The following is a 24,459-nucleotide window of genomic DNA, read 5'->3' as shown; positions in this document are numbered from 1 at the left end:
AACTCCCCATCTAGCAACAGAAAAAAAGCCATCACTAAAAGAGAGGTGAAAGAAAGAATGTGCATTTATATAGTGACGTTCACAACCTTAGGATGCCCCAGAATACCTTTGAAGACTGTGAAATAATCTGTTTGAATGATATCGCCTCAGGGATAAAACTGAACAGGGCAATGCAAACACCTCTAATGCTAACTTTCAAAGTCGTACCCTGTATGTGTTCTTTAACGTCAACCCAAGAGATGGGGATTCTGTTCAACACTACTTCCAAACCACTAACCCTCTGCATTTCCAGCCTTCTTTGTTTTCATTTCATTTTTATTTGACCCATTTCTTCCCCCCTCCAAAATAAATGAGTTTCAAAGACTCACAGGCCATTTGCATCCCAAATACCACCTCTGTAAATCTTCCAAATATTTTCCAGTTTCTTCCAAAAACAGTCACAACTGCATTGGGATACCAAAAGTGATTTGCATTTGTGAAGGGTCTACCATGACATGTGAGCACCCTAACGTAACAAAAGAAAATATTCACATAGCAAGTTCCCAAAGACAGCAGTGAGTGTGAGACCAGGTATTCGATTTCATATTCAGTCATAAAGATGTACAGCACGGAAACAGACCCATCGGTCCAACTCATCCATGCCGACCAGATATTCCAACCTAATGTAGTCCCATTTGCCTGCACCTGGCCCCTATCCCTCCAAACCCTTCCTTTTCATATAACCATCCAGATATCTTCTAAATGATGCAATTGTACCAGCCTCCACCACATCCTCTGACAGCTCATTCCATACACGCACCACCCTCAACATGGAAAAGTTGCCCCTTAGGTCTCTTATATCTTTCCCCTCTCACCCTAAACCTATGCCCTCTAGTTCGAGACTCCCTCACCCCAGAGAAAAGACTTTGTCCATTAACCCTATCCATGCCCCTCAAAATTTAATAAACCTCTATAAGGTCACTCCTTGGCCTCTGACGCTCCAGGGAAAACAGCCTCAGTCTGTTCAGTCTCTCCCTATAGCTCAAATCCTCCAACCCTGGCAACATCCTTGTAAATCTTTTCTGAACTCTTTCAAGTTTCACAACATCTTTCTGATAGGAAGGAGACCAGAACTGCATGTAATATTCCAAAAGTGGCCTAACCAATGTCCTGTACAGCCATAACATGATCTCCCAACTCCTGTACTCGGTACTCTGACCAATAAAGGAAAGTATACCAAACGCCTTCTTCACTATCCTAACTACCTGCAGCTCCACTTTCAAGGAGCTATGAACTTGCACTTCAGGGTCTCTTTGTTCAACAACACTCCCTAGGACCTTACCATTAAGTGTATAAGTCCTGCTAAGATTTGCTTTTCCAAAATGCAGCACCTCACATTTATCGAAATTAAGCTCCAGCTGCCACTTCTCAGCCCATTGGCCCATCTGGTCCAGATCCTGTTGTAATCTGAGGGAACCCTCTTCGCTGCCCACTACACCTCCAATTTTGGTCTCATCTGCAAACTTACTAACTATACCGCTTATGTTCGCATCCAAATCATTTCTATAAATGACGAAAAGTATTGGACCCAGCACCGATTCTTGTGGCACTCCATTGGTCACAGGCCTCCAGTCTGAAAAACAACCCTCCACCACCACCCTCTGTCTTCTACCTTTGAGCCAGTGCTGTATCCAAATGGCTAGGTCTCCCTGTATTCCATGAGATCTGACCTTGCTCACCAGTCTCCCATGGGGAAACTTGTCAACTGCCTGAATGAAGTCCATGTTGGTTGAGAGATCAATGTTGTTCAGGAAACCAAGAGAGCTCACTGCTCATCTTCAAGCAGCCTTTTGGGATGGTTCGCAGCCTTCCAAGGTGTTCTGAAAGTGTAATCCGAGAGATGGCACCTCTGATGGTGCAGCACCACCCCAGTACTGCATTGGGATAGCAGCACAGATCACCAGCCTGCCTCCCTCTGGTGTGGATCCAGATTCCACAATCTCTGACTCAGAGGTGGGCGTACTACTGACCACGCAAACACTTGGCAAGTACAGACTGTGCCCAGGGCGCCAATTCTGAACAGTCTGTAACATGGGCGACTCAGACAGACCACCATATGCTGGCAGTCTCTCTGTGGGAGGTGCTGCAAAGGACACTCTGTCACGGATTCGAGAGGCCAGACTTGGTGGCAACAATTCAAACCAGTCGGTGCTCCGGTTTCAGCTTCCCAGCTGTGGGGCAGGCAGCAGCGGAGGGGTGTAAGGAAAGAGGGAGCATTGATCCCACTTCAGAGAGAATTAAAATCCCTGTGTCACCCTGTCCCTCTGAACTTAAGAGGTGTCAAACAATCAGCTCCATTTACTGTGATCTTCAAAACCTTGTACCGACCCGGTATCCAGTCACAGAAATTGCAACATCAAAGCCAGCCTCCCAGGACTGGGGGAAAGAAAGAATGTGTGTGTACAGCACACAATGCGGCTTTCACAACCTCTAGTGATATCCCAACGTCTCCTAACAGCCTGGGGAGGACAGGCAGGAGAAAATAATCCCTTGGAGGAACAATGAATCACGAGTGCTGTGCCAATTCGCCCACCAGCAGCTCTGACCCAACCAAAGTAAACATTCACTTCCATGCAAGGACTGGCCCGGGTGGTGTTTACTGTACATGTTTTACAACAGGTGGGCGGGCACGACCCGAGAGACTGGAGCCACTAGAAAAGGATAGGCCAGGGATTCCGGTTCAGTGTGTCCCTGTAAAACACACACTGGGTCTAGTGAACGCTCCCAACCCCTTTCCCACACACTGACCGCTCCCTGCTTGAGATCCCTGGCTTGCTGAGCGAGTCTCTCATTCTGATTCAAAAGGGACAGATGTCAGCTATTCGGTCACAAAAGGCTTCGCATTCCCCACCCCCACAGCAGATCCATGCCTGCTGGACCAGACAGCTTTGTCCCCAGAAGGTCAGCAGAATTTCCTCAGCCACTTGTGCGCTGGCTGTCCCTGACTGCCAGGTGAGGAGTGGCCAATATTGCCTCGGGTCACCATAATGCCTAAGGCAGCGGGGTCAAGGGGCTATCCCAATCCTCCGGCAGACTTCGCTTCTCTTGCCCTTTCTCTGTAACTCCTGTGTGTGTGACCACCTCGAAAATGAGATAGGCCCATTTCCCATTGCCAACACTCCATAAGCTGTCGGTTCACAGGTGTTGGAGAGAGAGAGACCCTTTCCCCCTCAATTCCTCACTTCAGTCAGCTCTGCATTTCTACAGTAATTCTGGGGAGTGTACAATGTTCCAGGTATGAATACTGATCAGGAAGCTGAGGATAATCCATCGGCACGTCAGTATCTTCATCAAGAGGAGGAGAAGACCAGGCGTCATTTGACGGCTCATCTGAAAAAGAGAGCACCCCTGCAGCACAGTCAGTGATCCCTCAGTACTGCACTGGGGTGACAGCCCAGAGAGAAGGCCGCTCAACTCCCCACAGTCTGAGTCATCCCTCAATATGAGGCAAGACCGAGTCAGAGCCCACAGCGACCAAGTCAGGATCCTCCTGCGATAATGCAGACAATCATTAAAAGCCTTCGTTGACCTTGCCAACTCCCAATCTCCCTCAACCTCCATGACTTTGCCCAGTGCAACAAAAGCCTCCAAAGGTCACTACACTTTTCCACCCCTGGTCTCTTCCCTTTGCTGTACCACTGTGCGGACACCCCAAAATCTGGGGTCATGCTCCCTAAACCTCTCTCCTTCTCAGAGGTGCCTTTAACTCAACTTTTTTGTTGCCTGCCTTCATGCAGCTTGCTGCCAGAGTTTTTGTTCTGTGTTGTGAAGCGCCTTGATGTTATTTTCTGACGGCGCTACACAAATGCAGGTTGTTGGTGTTGCTGTTGCTCTGTTTTACCAGGTGAATGGTGACCCCGCCCTCCCATTTTTTGAGATGCGCTAACTGTTTTTATTTCCCATTTACGATGATACAGGCTGAGGATGTAATGTAACACTGGACAATGTTACCCCTCCTGATTCCTGACAAAGGGCTTTTGTTTGAAACGTCAATTCTCCTGCTCCTCGGATGCTGCCTGACCGGCTGTGCTTTTCCAGCACCACACTCTCGACTCTGATCTCCAGCATCTGCAGTCCTCACTTTCTCCTAATGTTACCCCTCCTCCAATCTTCAAACAAACAGCTGGGAAGTGAGCCTTGAAAGGGTGTCATGATTTGGAGGTGCTGGTGTTGGACTGGGGTGTACTAAGTTAAACATCAAGACACACCACCAGGTTATGGTCCAACAGGTTTATGTGGAAGCACTAGCTTTCGCAGCACTGCCCCACAACCACCTGAAGGAGCAGCGCTCCGAAAGCTAGTGCTTCCAAATAAACCTGTTGGACTATAACCTGGCGTTGTGTGATTTTTAACCTTGAAAAGGTGCTATAGCTTTATGAGCCCAGGTTACTGACGCTTTTACTATTTGCCATGTGGGAAACTGCTCCCCAGTCTGTTTGAATGATTCCAGCTTCCCCTCTGGAAAGGTCCTTCTTACCCTCTCCAAGTGGTTAGCACTGCTGCCTCACAGCGCCAGAGACCCGGGTTCAATTCCCGACTCAGGCGACTGACTGTGTGGAGTTTGCACATTCTCCCCGTGTCTGCGTGGGTTTCCTCCGGGTGCTCCGGTTTCCTCCCACAGTCCAAAGATGTGCAGGTTAGGTGAATTGGCCATGCTAAATTGCCCGTAGTGTTAGGTGAAGGGATAAATGTAGGGGAATGGGTCTGGGTGGGTTGCGCTTCGGCGGGTCAGTGTGCACTTGTTGGGCCGAAGGGCCTGTTGCAACGCTGTAAGTAATCTAATCTAAAAAAAATGTTTCTTGCTCTCCCTCTCTCCCTCTGAATGCTTCCCTTTGCAGTTCCCCGGGCCTGTTTAGGGCTCCCCCTGCTGTTTACGGCTCTAATCACCAGCTGCAAGCCCGGGTCCCTGCTCCTTGTTCATCTCCCACATCTGTCCCATGCACTCCCAGCAAACCCACCCACCCAGCTCTGTGCACACAGGCCTCCCCGTGTCAGAACACACTGCTCCTGCAGCAAGCTCTGAGCTTGAGGGAACACACTCACTCCCTTGGGGTGGTGGTGCTGCTGCCTGGCCCCAGGAGGGAGATGCTGAGGAACGAGAGCATGATTTGGGGGCTGCTCAGTCCTGGTGGGCTTTAATGTTGGAAGGGGGAGTCACTGTCAAGAAAATGGCTGCTTTCCATCCCTGAAAGGGGACCTTTCCAGTTGGGAACAACAAAAAAAAACCGAATTGCTGGAGCAACTCCACAGTTCTGGCAGCATCCGTGGACAGAAAGCAGAGTTAACATTTTGAGCACAGTGACCCTTCTTCAGAAGGGTTCTGGGTTGTAAAGGCATCTGGATGGGTACATGAATAGGAAGGGTGAGTTTTGAGAAGATATGGTAACTCAGGTTGAGGTTCTGGATGTAGGTTTGCTCGCTGAGCTGGAAGAAAGCTCAAACATATAAATAGAAAGCGGGCTACACCAGCAGTGCTTCATTCAGAGGCTCACTGAAGATGTTACCGCATATGGTGACGAAACGTCTGAAAATGAACCTTCCAGCTCAGCGAGCAAACCTACATCCAGAGTAGGAAGGTTTTACAGGGAAATGGGCCCAATGCTGGCAAATGGGACCAGATTAGTTCTGGGTATCTGATCGGCATGATGGGGTTGGACTGAAGGGTCTGTTTCTGTGCTGTACGTCTCTCTGACTGGGCCTCCCCCAGCCATTGGGTGTGGGCTGGGATTAATGAGCTGAGGTCGCAGCACAGCAAGCTTAACAGAGCATGGCACCAGAGCAAAGGCTACACACACTGCCCAGTTACCACCAGAGCTGACTCTTCCCTGCTTTAAAAACCACACAAGGCAGGCCAGCGTTTCAAAGCACTAACACACGCAGATGGACAGATTCTGTGGTGATGTCCCTCACTCGCAACAGCATCAGTTCCCACATGATGGAACGCCAGGGGGTCAGTTGGCTCAGTGGATGGCTGGTTTGTAATGCGGAGGGATTCGGCTCCCACCTGGCTGAGGTGACCATGAAGCAGCCACCTTCCCGACCTCTCCCCTTCACCAGAAGTCAGACCACCCTCAGGCTTTTTTTTCTCTCAATGCAGACAGCAGACTTTTACTGGAACTGTACTGTATGCACCAACTTAAAAGGGACTGTCCCTCCCGATTCCTTTATTTAAAGAGCTCTTGGCAAAAATAAAAACAACACGAGATTTTCATCAATGCACATACAAGAACTGCATTTATGTAGCACCATCAGAGGAGGAAAATGCCTCAAACGTCTTTGGAGGAGCATAATCTGACAAAACCTAACATTGCACCGACAACGAGACCAGGTCGGGTGGCTCAAGGGGGTCAGTTTCAATGAGCATCTTGAGTTGGGGGTGAAGGTGGAGATAGAGCAGTGTACCTTCGCTGGGAGAACGTGGGCAACGCGGTCAATCACGCGGGCCCTTGACAAATTTATCGCACGGCTGACACCATGTGGTACCTTAAAAGGGTTGACCACGCAAAGCTGACACAGGAACCCCTGGTGGACAGGTTGAAGGCTATGGGGGGGGGGGGGGGGTGGTGTGGTGGTGAAGGAATTCTACAGATTGCGACTCTCCTGGAGCTGAAGGTGCAGCCAAGCTGGTCTGGAGCGAGGAGAATTACATTCCAGGCAAAATACTGTTACTCCAGGAGAGAGACGGGTGCCCCCTCCTAAAAGAATCATATGAGGCACAAATGATATAAAAAAAAGCCCAGTTAGCACAGTAACCTGCCTCACACCCACTTAACAGTTGGATATCTTACAGTACTGGTTTAAAGAGGATTTGTAGCTCTGGATATTACAGGGATACAGGGGCAGACGCACAGAGAAGAAATTCCCTCAGAAGTTAGCAAATCCACAGGTTACCTCTCATTAGCTGACTCGAGGCTTCTTCGTTCACATCCCATGATCAACCACAGCGCTGGCATCATTACAGCAAATTCAAATCTATCTGACATGTCATTACCGCTCACTCCCCTGCAATTTGCATTTCAAAGGCTTCACACAGAATGTTCTTTTTTCTCTCTCGCATGTTTTAGATTTAACTGGAACTCGAAAAGGACGGTCCCCCTCTCGAGTTGAACTCCAAACACCACCCCCTCCATTCCCCCCCCCGCCACTTCCCCCAGCACCTTTCCTGTGGCCCGTGAAGAAGCGAATGTGGGAGTTAGAGTGTGACAGAACGGGACGTGCCAGCTCCAGAGGAAGGGCACAGCCCACTGAGTAAACACACTGCAGCATCACTGCAATAACTCCCTGAGCTTAAACAGCCGGGAGTTTAAAATAGCAACGAGTTTTCCAACACCGCCTCACTCTCACACACACACACACATTCTCTCCCTTCTCACCCCCCCCGAGAACTTACCTCAAGTGGGGAAATCCTCTCTCCTCAGCTGCAAGTGTAGTGGGAGGGAGAGGAGCCCTTGGGCTTTCAGAGCTCTCTCCCACAGCAGGCTGCCTTTGCAGTCAGGAGTTCTCAGTGAGTGACAATCCCTCAGATGTTCCCACCTCTCCCACTCTCTCTCTCAATATGACCTCCAGTCCCCTCCCTCCCATCCTGCCCCACCCATGAGTGGCTCATTACATCACTGGGAGTGATCTCACCCCACAGTTGAAGGGCTGAACCTAACCCAAAGGCATAAATCCTTCACAACTTCACCATCACACCTTCCCATAAACTCTTCCCAAAAACACAACAAGCAACATTAAAACCAAAACGTCTCCAGCTGACACATCAATCTGTGGTTTTACGTTTTGCGCAATTATTCTGTTTCCAAACACACCCCCCACCACCATCACTTGATGACACCATCATCCTGACGATCAGAGGATTAGGAAACGGTGAGGGATTTTGATTCCGAGAAATATTTCCCCTTTTTAGCAGGAGGGCACGAATTTCAGGCGATGGGGAGGGCAGGCAAGCAGAAAGATGGGGCAAGTTGTCATGAGCTGGAAACGCCTGCCTGAAAGGAGGGGATGAATGAAGAGCTTTTGCCCGAAACGTCCATTCTCCTGCTCCTCGGATGCTGCCTGACCTGCTGTGCTTTTCCAGCACCACACTAGTCGGGACTCTGATCTCCAGCTTCTGCAGTCCTCACTTTCTCCTCCCCGAAAGGAGGGGAGCAGACAGGCAGGAGGCTGGAAGGACACAGCAAAGCCAGGCAGTATCAGGAGGTGGAGAAGTCAGTGTTTCGGGTGTAACCCTTCTTTAGGAGTGGGGGTGGGTATGAGGGGGAGCTGCAGATAAAGGGGGAAGTGGGGGCAAGGTGGTGAGGTGGGGATAGGTGAAGACAGGTAGAGGGTATGACCTGGGTGGTCAAAGGGAGGGATGAATCCAGTTGGTGGCAGGGAGGAGTGGAAGGGAGGGGGAGGGGCTGGGAAGGGAGTCAGGAGATGGGAAAGGAGGTTATTTGAAATTGGAGAACTCAAGTGTTGAGTCGTGGCGTCGGGAATTGGATAAGCAACTGTAAATGGCGAAACTTTCCCGGCAGTGGGAAAGCATCAGGTTATTGGAATTAACTAGGTGGCTCTTTGGAACAGTCAGCATGTGGGCTGAGTGGCCTCTGGGCTCTGAACATTTGATGGATATTTAGCTTGGCTTTTGCTGCCATTGATAGTTCCAGGCTGCATCGCTTGAGAAGACATTACAAATGGCATGGATACTGACTGTAATTAGAAGGAATGAAGCACAGAGGTGCAATTTTTAAAATAATTAACCTGCATAAAACAAAGGCTCAACCTCAACCAGAGCAGTTATTCCAGCTCGCGGCACCACATTTCAGCAGGATATGAAGACATCAGAGAGAATACAGAAAAATATTCACAGGAATGGATCCAGGCAGGAGTTGTTTCAGGCCCATAGGTGGATGAGTTGGAGAAGTTGAGACCATTCACCCTGGATAAGAGATGATTTTGAGCAGATTTGCTGAGGGGCCTTGACGTATGGTTAGGGAGAAACTATTCTCATTGGCACAAAGACTGAGAGCAGAGGCCACAGACCTGAGTTAGAGTCATAGAGATGTACAGCATGGAAACACACCCTTCACCCCAACTCATCCACGCTGACCAGATATCCTAAACTAATCTCGCTCCATTTGCCAGCACTTGGCCCATATCCCTCTAAACCCATCCTATTCATATACCCATCCAGATGCCTTTTAAATGTTGTAACCGTATCACCCTCCACCACATCCTCTGGCAGCTCGTTCCTTACACGTACCACCCTCTGCATGAAAAAGCTGCCCCTTAGGTCTCTTGTATATCTTTCCCATCTCACCCTAAACCTATGCCGTCTAGTTCTGGACTCCTCGACCTCAGGGAAAAGACTATGTCCATTTGTCGAATCCATGCCCCTCAGGATTTTATAAACCTCTATAAGGTCACTCCTCAGCCTTCCACACTCCAGGGAAAACAGCCCCAGTCTACTCAACCTCTCCCTATAGCTCAAATCCTCCAACCCTGGCAACATCCTTGTAAATCTTTTCTGAACTCTTTCAAGTTTCACAACATCTTTCCGATAGGAAGGAGACCAGAATTGCACGCAATATTCCAACAGCCCCAGTCTACTCAACCTCTCCCTATAGCTCAAATCCTCTAATCTTAGCAACATCCTTGCAAATCTTTTCTGAATCCTTTCAAGTTTCACAACATCCTTCCGATAGGAAGGAGACCAGAATTGCATGCAATATTCCAACAGTGGCCGAACCAATGTCCTTTACAGCCGCAACATAACCTCCCAACTCCTGTACTCAATACTCTGACCAATAAAGGAAACCATACCAAAAGCCGCCTTCACTATCCTATCTACCTGCGACTCCACTTTCAAGGAGCTATGAACCTGCACTCCAAGGTCTCTTTGTTCAGCAACACTCTCTAGGACCTTACCATTAAGTGTATAAGTCCTGCTCTGATTTGTTTTTCCAAAATGCAGCATCTCCCATTTATCTAAATTAAACTCCATATACCACTCCTCACCCCATTGGCCCATCTGATCAAGATCGCGTTGTAATTTGAGGTAATCTCCTTCGCTGGCCACTACACCTCCAATTGTGATATCATCTCCAAACTTACTAACTATAGACCTCCTACGCTCACATCCAAATCATTGTTTGTCACTGGGGAGGGAAAAATTTTATTCCACAGCCAGTGGCTAGCATCTGGAATGCAGTGAGACTGTAGAGGAGACAGGGTCAAATCAAGGCTTACTAAGTGGGCAATAACATTCAGAAAGGGCTACAATGGAAAGGCAAGGAATGTGGGATTAAGAGAGTAGTTGTACCAGACTGCAGCTGGGCTATGATGGGCTGAATGCCCTCAATCTGTGTTGCAAAGTCCTCGCTGGTTCTACAATGCCAAATAGACTGAATAGAGGCAGTAAAATAAGACAATCATTTCACCAAGGTCTATTACTTATTTACTGTTGGTGGCTTTATGACTTCCGAGTTTATCTTGGATGCTGATAACAGGCACACAAGGGAATTCAAACCTCTTGGCACTCTGCAAGGCATGGCCTTTTCGGATTTCTGCTCTCCCAGCTGAAAAGGCTATAGAAACAGCCAAAAGTGTTCACTGCCTCGTGACACTCAATGGGATTATCATCGACCAGAAACTCAACTGAACATATTTTATAAACACAGTGGCTACAGATGCAGATCAGAGGCTAGGAATACTGCTGCGAGTAACTCCATTCCTGACTCCCCAAAGCCTGTCCACCATCTACAAGGCACAAGTCAGGAGTGTGATTGGATTACTCCCCACTTGGCCAGAATGGTACAGCTCCAATAACACTGGAAAAGCTTGACACCATCCAGGACAAGGCAGCTCACTTGACTGGCACTGCATTCACAAGCATCCAAACCCTCCATTATTGACATTCAGTAGCAGCGGTGTGTACCAGCCATGGATGCACTGCAGAAATTCACCAGAGACCCTTAGACTGTAGTTTCCAAATCACTACTACTTCCATCAAGAAGGACAAGGGCAGCAGTTACATGGAATGCTACCACTTAAAATTCCCCTCCAAGCCACTCACTATCCAGACTTGGACATATATCGCCGTCCCTTCATGGTCTCTGGGTCCAAATCCTGGAATTCCCTCCCCAAGTGCACTGTCGATCTGCTTATAGTATACGGACTGCAGTGGTTCAAGAAGGCAGCTCACCACCACCTTCTCAAGGACAACTAGGGACGGGCAGGAAATGCTGGCCCAACCAGGGTCACCCACATCCTATGAGTGAATAAAAAACAGCATCTGGGGAGAGAGTAAGCATCTGGTCAAACTTGCTGTTACCAAGCTGAAACCTTAACCTTACTTCTCTCCTGGTCCATCGTGCATTTTCTGCTTTTGTTTTCCATGTCCAGCATCTGCAGTATCCTGCACTTGTCAAAAAGATTAGATTAGATTCCCTACAGTGTGGAAACAGGCCTTTCAGCCCAAGAAGTCCATACTGACCCTCCGAAGAGCAACGCACCCAGACCCATTCCCCGACATTTACCCCTTCGCCTAACACATGGCCAATTCATCTAACCTGCACATTTTTGGACTGTGGGAGGAAACTGGAGCACCTGGAGGAAACCCACGCAGACACGGGGAGAATGTGCAAACTCCACACAGTTGCCTGAGACAGGAATTGAACCCGGGTCCCTGGTGCTGTGAGGCAGCAGTGCTAACCACTGAGCCATCATGCCGCCCCTAGTGCAGAGTGGTCTTGGGACTGCTAAATGAAACACATTGTCACCACAGTCAGTGCAGAGTTTGGTTCCACTATCCCACTGATTCTGGAAATCCACTCTCTAGGGTGATCTCGTTGGCATTCAATCAGGTTTCTTTTTAGTTAGGCATACGCGAGGGTGTGGTTTACTGAAGTGAGTGGCTCCTTTAAATCCTGTTCTGTGCACAGACAGTAACTGAAAGGGGTTGAAGTTAGAGCAGCCTGCCCAGTTTTTCAGGTTGCTGGGTGTCTTTTGAGGGGTGCATTGCATTGATGTGATCCCTAGTCCCAGTCACAGGAATATGAGAAATCTGAGGAAGAGACCATTCTGCCCTTCAAACATGCCCCATCATTGAAGGAGGTCATGCCCGATCTTCTATCTCAACACTCTTCTCCTGCACTATCCCCATATCTCTTGATATTTTTAACGTGTGGAGATCTACTGATTGCAGTCCCAATACCTGAGCCATTCCCCAGGGACAGAGAAACCTGGCATAGCTCTCTCCCATGATTGTCCTGGGCTCCATGGACAAGGGCACAAGGGCTTGGCGACCCTGCTGTGGATGGGCAGTGGGTGGCAATTCCTAACCTGTGGTGCACTTTATGCTGAGGCCTCATACGCACTCCCAATCTCTGGCACACAACAAAACCCACTGGAAGTGCCCACTGGCTTTGAGCCAGTGAGTCATCTGAGCGCAGGTCCATGTCTTTGGAAAGAAAGGATGGCCTGATAAAAAGACCCAGCCGTTTTCAGATTTGGCTTACAGCATGAGGTCTCAGCTCGCAGCCAAATGTTGGCCTCTGCTTCCCAGTCAGAGGAAGAGCTTGGAGTAAGTTTTACACGTTGGGAAACGGTGGCACTTTGGGGGCAGTTGGCTTGCTGGTGGCATCTCCTGCAGCACTGATTGGCATTGACCCCCTGTATCCCCATACACCCAGTGCTGGGAGGCCTGTGTGTGGATAACTGGGGAAGTAATCAGGTGTGTGAATGTGACAGCAAAGGAACTGACTCCCTGACTGTGCTACATCAGCAGCAGCCACTGGACAACCACACACTGATTCATGACTTCCTGCTCTCACATTGAACTAGCATGTCGCTGGCACTCATGCAGAAATCATCGTCCATTTACTGTTCCTCTCTCTCTTCCCCTCCCTTCCTTGCCTTGCATGGACCAACTGCCTCACCCCTGAACATCAGACAGCAGGGGGAAACCATAAATGACTCACTATTCTCTCTTCAACTGCGAGTTTCAACCAAGTCTCATGTATAAATCACTTAGCGCCATAACACAGTTTCTCCTGAAAAGGTTTCACAGTTGAGAGCCTGACACTCTCGAGGTATGATGGCCATTGTGCAAGGACAATGAGCTATGGGTTAAAGGTCACGGTGTGTCTTTGCAACAACGGGAAGCCGCCACATTGGCAAGAAATGCAGGATGTGCAGGGCAAATGTTAGCCTCTTCATAACCTCAGGGTCCTACCACAATACTGCTTGACTGCCATTGTGTAACTACTACACTATGGGCTAGCTTAGCCTGTACAGAGAGCAAGCTTTTGTTATCACAGCTGCAACTCAGCAGAGATGTTTACACAGTTAGAAAGGTATATTATGCCACACCAATGAGAAAAAGGCTCCTCTCTATGTCTTCCCTTCCTGTATTCGCTGTTACCAAGCCTCACAGTTGTTGGACACCAACTCTAGATGACTCCAGTGTTCACATGGACAAAGCTGGAGCTTTCAACATCAAACACTGTCTGAGGACAAAAGCCTCTGTCACTCTGGGTGAGGATATCAGGTCAGCTTTGTTCTGGGTCTTGCTTGTGTGCGTGTCTCTGCTCTGCTTTGACCCAGTCCCTCTGCACCTGGCATCCATGCCAATAGCCGTCTCGGCCCCAAGTTCTGGAATTGCTCCCTCAAACTCCTACATCTCTCATTTCCTCTTTCAAAAGCTCCTTCGAATACCTCTCTGCGACCGAGAATGCACCCACATTCTAACGTCTCGGACTCTGGCTCAGTGTCAAGTTTTGTTTCATTCGATACACTTCTGCATTACAATCTGGGCGTTTGTTGGCTGCTGTCTAATTGCAAGCTGCTGTTCCAATCAACCAAAGCAAACTTAGATGTGATTTTAATTAAGTGGCTACCTTCGGCCACTGGCACATAAGTACCAAAGGCTGGGTAGATAGTCTTTGTGATGGAACCACACTGGGTTGGACTCATCATATATTAAAGAATGAACAGGATTGCATTGCTCTAGCACAACCTTGTGGTTCTCCAATGAAGTTCTTTTCAAGGACAGTCACACGCTGTAATGTCACAGCAATATGAGAACGGCTAAAGAACCTGCTTACCTGATGGTGCTGTGCCAGGGTATCAAGGGCCTTTGCAGCTCTGCTTTGCATTAGTGGCTCAGGATCTTTTCCATCTACCCGAGGGCCTAACAGGACTGCGGTTGTGCATCACAAACAATGGCAACTCAGGCAGTGCCAGGAAGTGCTCACCTGGATTAAGTACTGAGTGGGGCCTGAATCCACAACCATCTAACCCAGAGGCCTGACACTCCATTGGTGGGGTCTCATGTTTGTTCTGTTAAGGCTCCCAGACCTGTTCGATGACGGGAGGAGGCCGTGTGGCCTACTGTGTATATACAGGCTCTCCAAATGAGCAGCTGCCTTGGTGCCATTCCCCTGTCTTCTCTCCATAACCCGGCACGTTGTTCCTTTCCGAATAACCTTGATTGAACTTGCCTCCACCACAGTCTGCAGGCCTGGCCCATAAACACTTGCTGTGTGACAAACTGTTTCCTCACATCACTCTGGCGTTTTTTTTTCAAATAAATTACTATCAATCTTCTCCAGGATCAGGAACCGTTTCTGGCTATTTACCCCGTGCGGACCTCTCATGATTTGGATGTTTCAATCGGAATCCCTCCCAGCCTTCATTTCTCCAAGGAGAACAGTCCTAACTTCCCAAACTTTCTTCGGGACTGAAGTCTCTCATCCCTGGAACCATTTTCACAGACCGCTTCTGCTCCCTCTCCAACGTGTGCGTATCCTTCCAATGACATGGCACCCAATACTCCAGCCGAGGTCAAGCGCGTGGCTCATAAAAGCTCAACATCGCCTCTTTTCTCTTTTACTTTGTGTCATTATCAATAAAGCCTCAGATGGTGCAAGCTCTCTCTCAACTAGTCCTGCAATCCTAAATGACTTATCCACGTGACTGTCTGGAGGTTAACCAGTCTCACTGGACCGAATGAGGCCTAAATGTCTCATCCTTTCAGGCCTGGTGACTGTTGATGTCGGGGTGGAAGAGTTCACACCTGCAGCAAAAACACTGAGGGGTAACAAACCCCATTTTCCACCCAGCTCAGCTTTCCTGATCCCGCCCGACCTCTGGACAAACCCGCTCCACAAAGGCAGGTGAACCAGCCACCAAGATCACAGGCTGATGGCCCAGAGTCAAGGACAAGGCCTCCCTGGACAGAACTGGCTGGCAGCTGTCATGGTAACCACAGCTTCTAGCAGCTCTACCCTGTCAGACACTTAGTTACACCGATCTCTTCGAGCGACAGCATTTTGCTACTTTGCAAACACCCCCTCTTGACAGAGAAGAAGCATTCCCATGGAAATGCTAAATTTTGTGTTGTGTTACAGACCAGGCTAGACACCCTCAAATTTTTTTCTGAAGGTAACCTAGAGCCGAACTTTGTCTTTTGTTCAAAGGCAGACGTGAATTGAATATTTCAGGTGTGTGGCAGCTGGTCAAACCACTCGGCTTTAAGCAAAACAGAATTTACTTAAACACCACAGGTGAAACGCCAACTAAAGAAAATGGAATTTGGAAGAACTTAACTAGTGGAAAACTTAACTGACCCGATACAGGAACTATTACTAACTAACTGCTCCAATCCAGTAACATCACTTAAACACACCCCTTGGCAAAAAGGTAAATTCAAACACAGATTCTTACAGGCAGGAGGATAACAACACCCAAAAAGATTTGAGATGGCGGCCAGAGGAGTACCTTACAGAAGCTTGCAACTTCCCTGGACTCTCACACCTTGCGACTGCTACAGCTGAAAACAGGCCAGAGAAAACTTGAACTGGGAGAACTGGCCACTCCCCTGCCGTGGTTGGACCAGACCCTTCGACACATCTGCTTTTACGACGTCTCTTCAAAAAAAAGGGACAATATAACCTTCTTAAAGTGACAGCATCGTCACAGTTGGCCTGGAGAAAGCAACAGGGAACAACAGACTTCCCGAGCTCCCGGGTGCTTCATAGAAGGTACATTTATTGTGTCCATGTGCGCATTTCCGTATGAATGCAGCTCCTAGTGAGCCTCCCTGAGCCACCTTACAAGCGCGGCTGACTCTCTAGAATTGATTATTAGTGTGGTTATTAGCTGAAGTTTGTTACACAAGGATGGAAATGGGCGCTGCCTGGATATCACAGTGTGCAGAAGTGCAAGGACTGGGAGGAGAGGGAAGGGAACAGAGGGATCTGCACTCACAGGAAGTGCGACTCAGAGACTGCACAGGGGGGCAGCCGAGAAAACACCCAGTTACGGTACCCCCCCACATCATAATGGTATCGCTTACTGCCCACCCAGAGATGTGAAATCTCCAAACAGGAGGCAAAATACAGAAAAAAAAGAAGAGATTTAAAACAAAAGCTCAGAATTCCCTGGAGAATGAAATCCAGGCAATTCCTTCCCAACTCCCTTAGCGATGGAAACCAAGTCGAGGTGGTGACTCTGGTTCTTCCACCCCCGACATCAACAGGCAACAGGCCTGAAAGGATGAGGAGACAGATCGTCCTCAGTCGGTCCAATGAGACTGGTTAACTTCCAGATAGTCACATATCTACATGTGGATAAGTCATTTAGGGTTGCAGGACTAGTTTGTGGGCGGCACGGTGGCACAGTGGTTAGCACTGCTGCCTCACAGCGCCAGAGACCTGGGTTCAATTCCCGACTCAGGCGACTGACTGTGTGGAGTTTGCACGTTCTCCCCGTGTCTGCCTGGGTTTCCTCCGGGTGCTCCGGTTTCCTCCCACAGTCCAAAGATATGCGGGTCAGGTGAATTGGCCATTCTAAATTGCCCGTAGTGTTAGGTAAGGGGTAAATGTAGGGGTATTGGTGGGTTGCGCTTCGGCGGGTCGGTGTGGACTTGTTGGGCCGAAGGGCCTGTTTCCACACTGTAAGTAATCTAATCTAATCTTAACGTTATACAGTGCTTTGCTCTTGGACAAAGAAGCCTCTGTTCTCCAGCTGGAGACAGGTTCACCTCTCGATTACAGGAATCAGAAGCTCAGTGCAAAGGTGAAGGGCTGCTCCCGAGGGTCACGACTCTCTGGGTGAAGAACCACCCCCTGATACCTGAAGCTTGTGTCTGTCTCTGCTGGTCCCCCCTGATTCAGTCGATAAAACCTCTTCATCTCACGAGGAAGCATCTTTGTGGCCTTTCCAGAGCTTCTGCAGCCCTTCCCGTGAGAGGAGACCGCACTGGGTGACAGCAGTGTAATGGAGGCCAATTGAAGAACTTGCACCAGGGTGATACAGCAGCACCTGTTTACAGGGAACATGGCTGGTTGCTTCTGATTTGGCTTCTCAGATTGACCAGGAAGAGCCAGCTCTTGGTCTCTCACTCCAGCTAACTTTGCAGAGTGGGTGTGTTTTGATCTTAAGCATTTCACCTTCCCACATGCACCCCCTGGCCAGGCTCAGGGAGAAGTATCACTCACCAATGACAACACGATCCACTTGTAACCGATGACCCACCCAGCTTTCCCCCCTGCCAACATCATCATCATCAAAGCCAACATATCCTGAGGCAGTGAGGCACCTCACGGATCACTGACCCATCCAGTGCCTTCACCCGAATAAAAACCTCAGTGCTCCAGTCACCTGCCCCCGCACACCATCACTGGATCTCCAAATGGGTCAAAACCCAGCACTGACGCAGTCTCATCCCTGGAAACGTGCAGCTGGCAATCCGAAAGAAAACCTGGCTCTCTGTTGGAATTGTAGTGGCCAGCGATGATCTGAAAAGGAGGGTAACTCTAGTGGTGCACCCCATGCTGGATTACTGCAGTGGGGACCAGAGACTGGAGGAGGAAATCTCTCAACCAGATCACACGCTCAGCACAGGGGCAAGTTCCTGCGATGTTTAAAATGTTGCAGCGACCAAAGTACTGATTTTGTTTTGGAGGGGAGGGTTTTGACGGATTTAGAATGCTCAATATCGACCACAGGCCATTCAGCCCATTTATCCCAATGAGGCTATGGGTGCTCTGAACTTCACCTTCCTTTATCCAGCTCTGTTGCAGAGTGTGCAATACTGTTTCCTAACAGACGCAAAAATCCTACCTATCTACCTCAACAGCTTCCAAACGAGCCTCCCCCAGCAATTGCAGACCACAGCTTTTCAAGGGAGAAGTGTTTGAGAGTTGTACTACCCTCCTTGATGTCCCTCCAAAAGAGTCCACCTGTGCCGTTCACATCGACTCGAGATGCAAGGCTGACTCTGCAGAGGAGCTGGAGAGGTAGCAAGTCGTCCTACAATGTCTCCACTCAAATCACTTAAGGCCTCGATTCTCATTGAAAGCATTATGGGCTTCTCCCGTGGGAGATAAACTTTTGGTGCAGGCTGTCACAGTTCCAGAAGTGAAGCTGCTAAGTATCCCGGGATCGCTTCCAGAAACCACCCCTCCCATACAGTTTAAAAAAAACCCCAGCTTTCGCAAACTCGCTAAAAGCAGACCACAAAACATCTCAGTCCCTGAGCCCACAGTCAGGTGCCACGTGGATGCCCGTGAGATGCGACAGCCCCCTGTGCATGCGTGCGCGCGCCCCGCAGTACCCACCTCGCGGGCGGACTTGACCTTCCTCCTTCAGCCCCGGGAGCCGGCTGCTCCATCTCCCTCTGGAAGCCGTCTGGCCGCCTTCTTGCTTCAGCGGGAGCGTCCTGCAGAGTGGTTGCAACAGGAAAAGTTCTGTCGACAAAACCTATCATTTGGCATCTGGAGGCTGTATTCCGCGCGATGCGAAGCAGCTCATTCTGAAACCAAACCCTGTTCAGAGGCACTTGGCCACGGAGCTTGTGTTTGGATTGGCAATGGAAGGGTGGGTGGGTGTGTGGGGTGCTGGAGTTTGGGGGAGCAACAGATTGTTTAACAGTGCAGCGTTGGTTTCCCATATCATTCACCAACCTCCCCTGATCTGTGCTGCCTTACCCTGTATTTATCCCATCTTAATCCACTTTAGCTTGCCTGCTCTCAGGAATGTGTCCCAACCAGATAATTGTAGGGTTGGGAGGCCCAGGCCTCTCACATCAACTTGCCTGCAGCCCTCAGCAGAGAGGAGCCGGGGCCTGGAGTGTGCTGCTGGATTGACTGGAGTGTTGAAATCGGGCTTTGGAAACACAGCACAGCACAGCTCAAAACAGTGCCACACCCAATTCCCCCATCCATTGGGTTTGTTTAAAGCTCCCACCAAGACCAGTTTCCTCACTGTTTGGGGAGGGGCTTAGCAACAAGGGGAAGTCAATCAACCCAAGAGTCTGACCTGTGCCCCACATCTCCAAGCAAAACTCTTACTACTTTCAGAGCGAAAATTAACAACTGGTAACAATTACTTGTTAGAGAAGCGAGTCCCAAACTTCTAACCGACTGTCTCCTCAGCTCCCTCATGTAAGGTCAGCTTTTATATATAAAACATAGAACAATACAGCACAGAACAGGCCCTGTGAACCGACCTGTGAACTAATCTAAGCCCATCCCACTACACTATCCCATCCTCATCCATGTGCTTATCCAAGGGTTGTTTAAATCTCCCAAATATATATAAATTTCAAAAATATATATATTTTTGAAGTTGATGTCCCAAGTCTCAGACTCCTCAACCAGCAGAATGCATTCCTCACTATCTACCCTCCTCAGCTGACTAACAGCTTGAAAGCTTAGATCGAATCATAGCGGCTCAATGGTTAGCACTGCTGCCTCTTGGCCCCGGGACCCAGGTTTAATTCCAGCCTCGGGCGACTGTCTGTGTGGAATTCTCCCTGCGTCTGCGTGGGTTTCTTCCGGGTGCTCCCGTTTCCTCCTACAATCCGCGTATGTGCAGGTTAGGCAGATTAGCCATGGTGGAATAGGGGAAGGGGTACGAGTCCCTTCAGACCCTTTGGGCCAAATGACTTCTTTCTGCACTAAAGCTATTCTAGGAAGTCACCCCCGAACTGCATCCACTGAGAAATGAAAAATCTCCAACTGCAAACTGGAATAGTTACTTGCAGTGGGAGAGCGGGAGATGAGAAATCCCATCTGCCATGAAGCTTAGGGTTAGCAGCATTATTGAAAGCCAAAGATTAATGGTGTAGTGGTCAGTGAAGTAGGCTATCCAAGGTTATAAAGAGATTTGGGTCAACGGGCTGAGGAGGGGCAGATGGAGTTTAATTTGGATAAATATGAGGCATTGCAGTTTGGTAAGTACAGGACTTATACAAATAATGCTAGGGCCCTGGGATCTAAGGGTCGAGGTACATAATTCTTTGAAGTTGGCATCACAAGTAGACAGGGTTCAGCATGCTTGCCTTCATTGCTCAAGCCTTTGAGTATAGGAGTTGGCATGTCACGTTGAGGTTGTACAGGACGTTGGTGAAGCCTCTAATGGCCAACTGCGTGCAGCTCCGGTTGCCCTCTCATTGGAAGGATATTAAGCTGGAGAGGGTGCAGAAAAAATTAGATCAGGATATTACCAGGAATGGAAGGTTTGAGTTATATGGAGAGGCTGGATAGGGCTGGGACTTCTTTCACTGGAGCGTAGGAGGTTGAGGGATGACCGCATACAGGTGTATAACGTCATGTGGGGCAGAGATAAGGTGAAAGGCAGGTTTCTTCCCGAGAGTGGGGGATTTCAACACTAGGGGGCATACTTTTAAGGCGACAAAAACGATTTAAAAAAGTACATGAAGGGCATTTTTTTTATATAAACGGAGTGATTTACGCGTGGAATGAATTTCCAGAGGAAGTGATTAATACAGCTGCAATTATAATGTTTAAAAGACATTTGAATAAGTACACAAATAAGAAATGTTTGGAGGTATTATGTGCCAAGAGTAGGCAGGTGAGACTAGTTTAGTTTTGGATTATGGACGGCAAGAACTAGGCTAGACCAAAGGGTTTGTTGCCATGCTGTATGACTCTATTACCATCGAACAGACACCCGTGTACACTCCTGTACACTGACGGGAATGGAGGATGCTTGTATAGACAATGAGAGCTGAAAATGTGTTGCTGGAAGAGCGCAGCAGGTCAGGCAGCATCCAAGGAGCAGGAGAATCGACGTTTCGGGCATGAGCCCTTCTTCAGGAATCCTGAAGAAGGGCTCATGCCCGAAACGTTGATTCTCCTGCTCCTTGGATGCTGCCTGACCTGCTGCGCTTTTCCAGCAACACATTTTCAGCTCTGATCTCCAGCATCTGCAGTCCTCACTTTCTCCTAGACAATGAGAGCTTTGATCAGCGGATCCTCACCATGGTGTGATACAACTCCAAATTGGTGAGTAACTCCAGACATGAGCAATGAAATAGGAAATGTGTAACATTGACCTCATCATTTGGGTGCAGGGGGAAGGGGCAGAGGTCCTGAGGGGAGCTGTGAGCAAACAGTGATGATCTCTCTCTCTCTCTCTCTCTCTCACACACACACACCTGGGGTGTGAGGTGGTTACTGGACTCGTAACAGAACAAGACAATCTGGAAAACGTGCTTTCAAGGGCCACGATAGCAGTTTGAGAAATGGGACTCGGGGTTACAAAGAGGAGGGGGTGGGTGTGGGAGACAGGGATCGGCGATGATCAGGAGGCTTGGAGTGCTGTAAAAACTGGCTGGCTCATACCCTTCAGGGGAGGGGTCCTGCTGCCCCTTCCCAGGCAGGCCGGCGAGGTCACTCCAGAACCACACAGAAGTCGTCATCTTGTGACAAACCCACCGTCTCTGGCTGGGGCAGGGGAGTGAGCAGCTCTACAAACACCCCAGGAGCAGTCAACACACTATCCAGGATCAAAACTCAATGACAATACTCTGAAAACAGCATCCACAGCGGCTGGGATTGGGACTGGGACAGGTTAACGTACTGCAGCTTAGTTAGGAAACACCCAGTGTCAGGTGAAGGCAGGGCATTCCCTGCGACAAAGGCTTGACTGTACACACTGCTTCGGGTACTTGTGTAAGCACACAGTCATTCCAAAGAAACCCAAAGGTGTGTAAACATAAGCCATCCAATAATGTTCCTTATTTGCTTTCCTTCCTCTGTAAACTTTCACTTGGGGCTGAAGGATCAAGGACAAGCCCTGCAATAACGTGAGGACAGAATGACGGTACACAGCAATAAGAGGGTGCCCACCTCACTCCCCAATCCATTAGAATACAGCTGATCTGTATTTTAACCCACCGCAACTCCAGGTTCTTCAAAGCCTTTTTGGGCAAAAGCAGCTCAGGCTCCGTTTTGAAATTGTCAAATGATTCCCTCCTTCCGTCCCTTTCTGGGGGACAGAGTCACCAGATTACCAAAACCCTTTGTGTGAAGGGGTAACTCCCTGGCATTGCTCCAGGCATTAATCTCAAAGGTTATACCTCCTCAATCGGCACACCCTCACAACCAGGGGACAGGGTCTCTCTTCATCCACCTCATTGACTCCTTTCAATCATTATAAACACTTCAATTAGATGACCCCTTAACGTCCCTATAGCAAGAGAACACAAATCCAATCGATCCAACTTGGTCTCATAGTTTAACTCTTTAAGGCCCAGTATCATTCAGCAAATCCTACAAGGGCAAAGGTGATGATAAATGGCTGTCAGAGTGTCTGATAAGTTACAAGTCTCCAGTTAATCCATCACCTTTGTGAAACTATACATTTAAACAAGAAGCACATGGATGATGATGGGATATTGTGGGGGATGGGCTTATATTAGTTCACAGGTCAGCACAACATCGAGGGCTAAAGGGACTGTTCTGCGCTGTACTGTTTTATGTTCTAAACTCCAGGCAGAATCTCGAAATTTATAGCTAGGAGGTAAAACTCGCATTGTGTCTCACCTCAGAGGAGCACCTGACTAACAATAAAGGAAAGAAATCTCAAGAAGCTTCCAGCAAGACATGTGACTTGACACGAGAGATACGAGAACACAACAGGTGCAGGAGACCAAACCACTCCTCAAACTGTTTTCAAGAAGCTCAAGGTTGAGCTATCTCAACTCTACCTCTAAGCATTACCCCCATTTCCCTTCGAGTCCAAAAATGTATTGACTGCAGCCTTGAGTACACCCACTGAGCTACCATAGCTCTCTCGCCTGGAAGATTCACCACCTTGTTTGTGAAGACATTTCTCCTCATCCTGGTCCTAAATGGACAACCCCATTAACCTGAAGCAATATGCTTTAGTTCTGGTCTCTCCAGCTTGAAAAACTTTCCCTCAGCATCTTACCCTGCCAATACTCTTCAGACTCTAGTTTCAACAAAGTCATCTGCTGTTGTTGTAAACTGCAGAGAAGCCTTCTCTCCACATAGGGTAACCCTCTCAGCCCAGGGTTCAATCTGGTGAACTATTGTTGCTCCCCCTTTAGGGCAGGTTTGTTCACCTTCTGGGCCAGAGGACAAAAAAGGTACACGTTACTCCAGGGGCGGTCGAAATGCTGGTTTGATGCATCAGGAGTCAAGCTCACGTGTTCCTGGTTGCCTCGATGACAAACTGCCATCTCCCAGGCCACTGACATAAACTGCATCATGGGAATGTAGCCACTCATCGAGATGTGGTGGGGTGCTTTGGTGAACCAGCCTGGTGCTTTATAAACATCAAACTGTTCAGTTTTGACAGGTCAAATTTTACTGTGGTGCCATATCACAAATTACAACCTCAAAACCTGGTTTGCGCAACTGACTTTCACATAGTGGTTTGACCAGGTCAGGGAGAGCATCTGCCCTATGGTGGGGGAGGGGAACTTGAATGTAATATAGCCTCAAATAAATTGAGTCAGAAGTTCAGGAGAAATGGGCCTTACCAAGAGGTAAAGAGGTAGTGAGTAGTTGAGGTGAATGGTAGAGATACGTAGTGTGGCACAGTGGCTAGCACTGCTGCCTCACAGCGCCAGGGACCCGAGTTCGATTCCATCAATCAAGTGATGGTGTGGACTGTGCATGTTCTCCTTGTGTCTGTTCAGGTTTCCTCCCACAGCCCGAAAATGTGCAGGTTTGGTGGACTGGCCATGCTAAATTGCCCATAGTGTCCAGCGATGTGCAGGCTGGGTGGGTTAACCATGGTAAATGCAGAGTTAAGGAGAGAGGGTAGGTCTGCTTGGGATGCCCTTTGGAGGATCAGTGTGGACTCGATGGACTGAATGGCCTGCTTACACATGGTAGGGATTGTAATAATACATTTCAGGAGACCTACATGGGGTGGCGAGGGGAGGTAATGGTGTTGCTGTTGGAATGAAATGATGAGGTGATTTGAGTGGACCATAAACTGCAGCACGGACAGGTTGGGCCAAATGGTCCATTTCTGTGCCATTCATTGTGAACAGGGGGACTGTGCAGCTGTTGGGCCTGGAGCTGACATCCATCCTCCTGCCCCCACCTCAGCGTCGAGCTGGTGAACCAGATGGAGACCACGTTTCGTCCTAAC

At 48.9% G+C, this 24,459-nt stretch overlaps 1 protein-coding gene across 10 annotated transcripts in view; it reads right to left on the bottom strand.

The window, feature by feature from the left end:
- shroom2a (shroom family member 2a) overlaps nucleotides 1-24,459 on the bottom strand; it is a 219,124-nt gene that overhangs the window by 18,200 nt on the left and 176,465 nt on the right. For 8 of the 10 annotated variants that reach the window (XM_060833403.1, XM_060833407.1, XM_060833404.1 and 5 more), the window contains one exon: nucleotides 18,645-18,745. In XM_060833403.1, coding sequence (XP_060689386.1) covers nucleotides 18,645-18,745 — 101 coding nt within the window. Of the gene's footprint in view, nucleotides 1-6,930; nucleotides 7,078-7,429; nucleotides 7,531-18,644; nucleotides 18,746-24,459 lie in introns of those variants that run through there. The other 2 variants (XM_060833412.1, XM_060833411.1) reach the window with 2 other exon arrangements.

This window comes from Hemiscyllium ocellatum, chromosome 12 (genome assembly GCF_020745735.1).
Source record: "Hemiscyllium ocellatum isolate sHemOce1 chromosome 12, sHemOce1.pat.X.cur, whole genome shotgun sequence".
Lineage (NCBI taxonomy): Eukaryota > Metazoa > Chordata > Chondrichthyes > Orectolobiformes > Hemiscylliidae > Hemiscyllium > Hemiscyllium ocellatum.
This window is presented reverse-complemented; position numbering and strand designations above follow the sequence as displayed.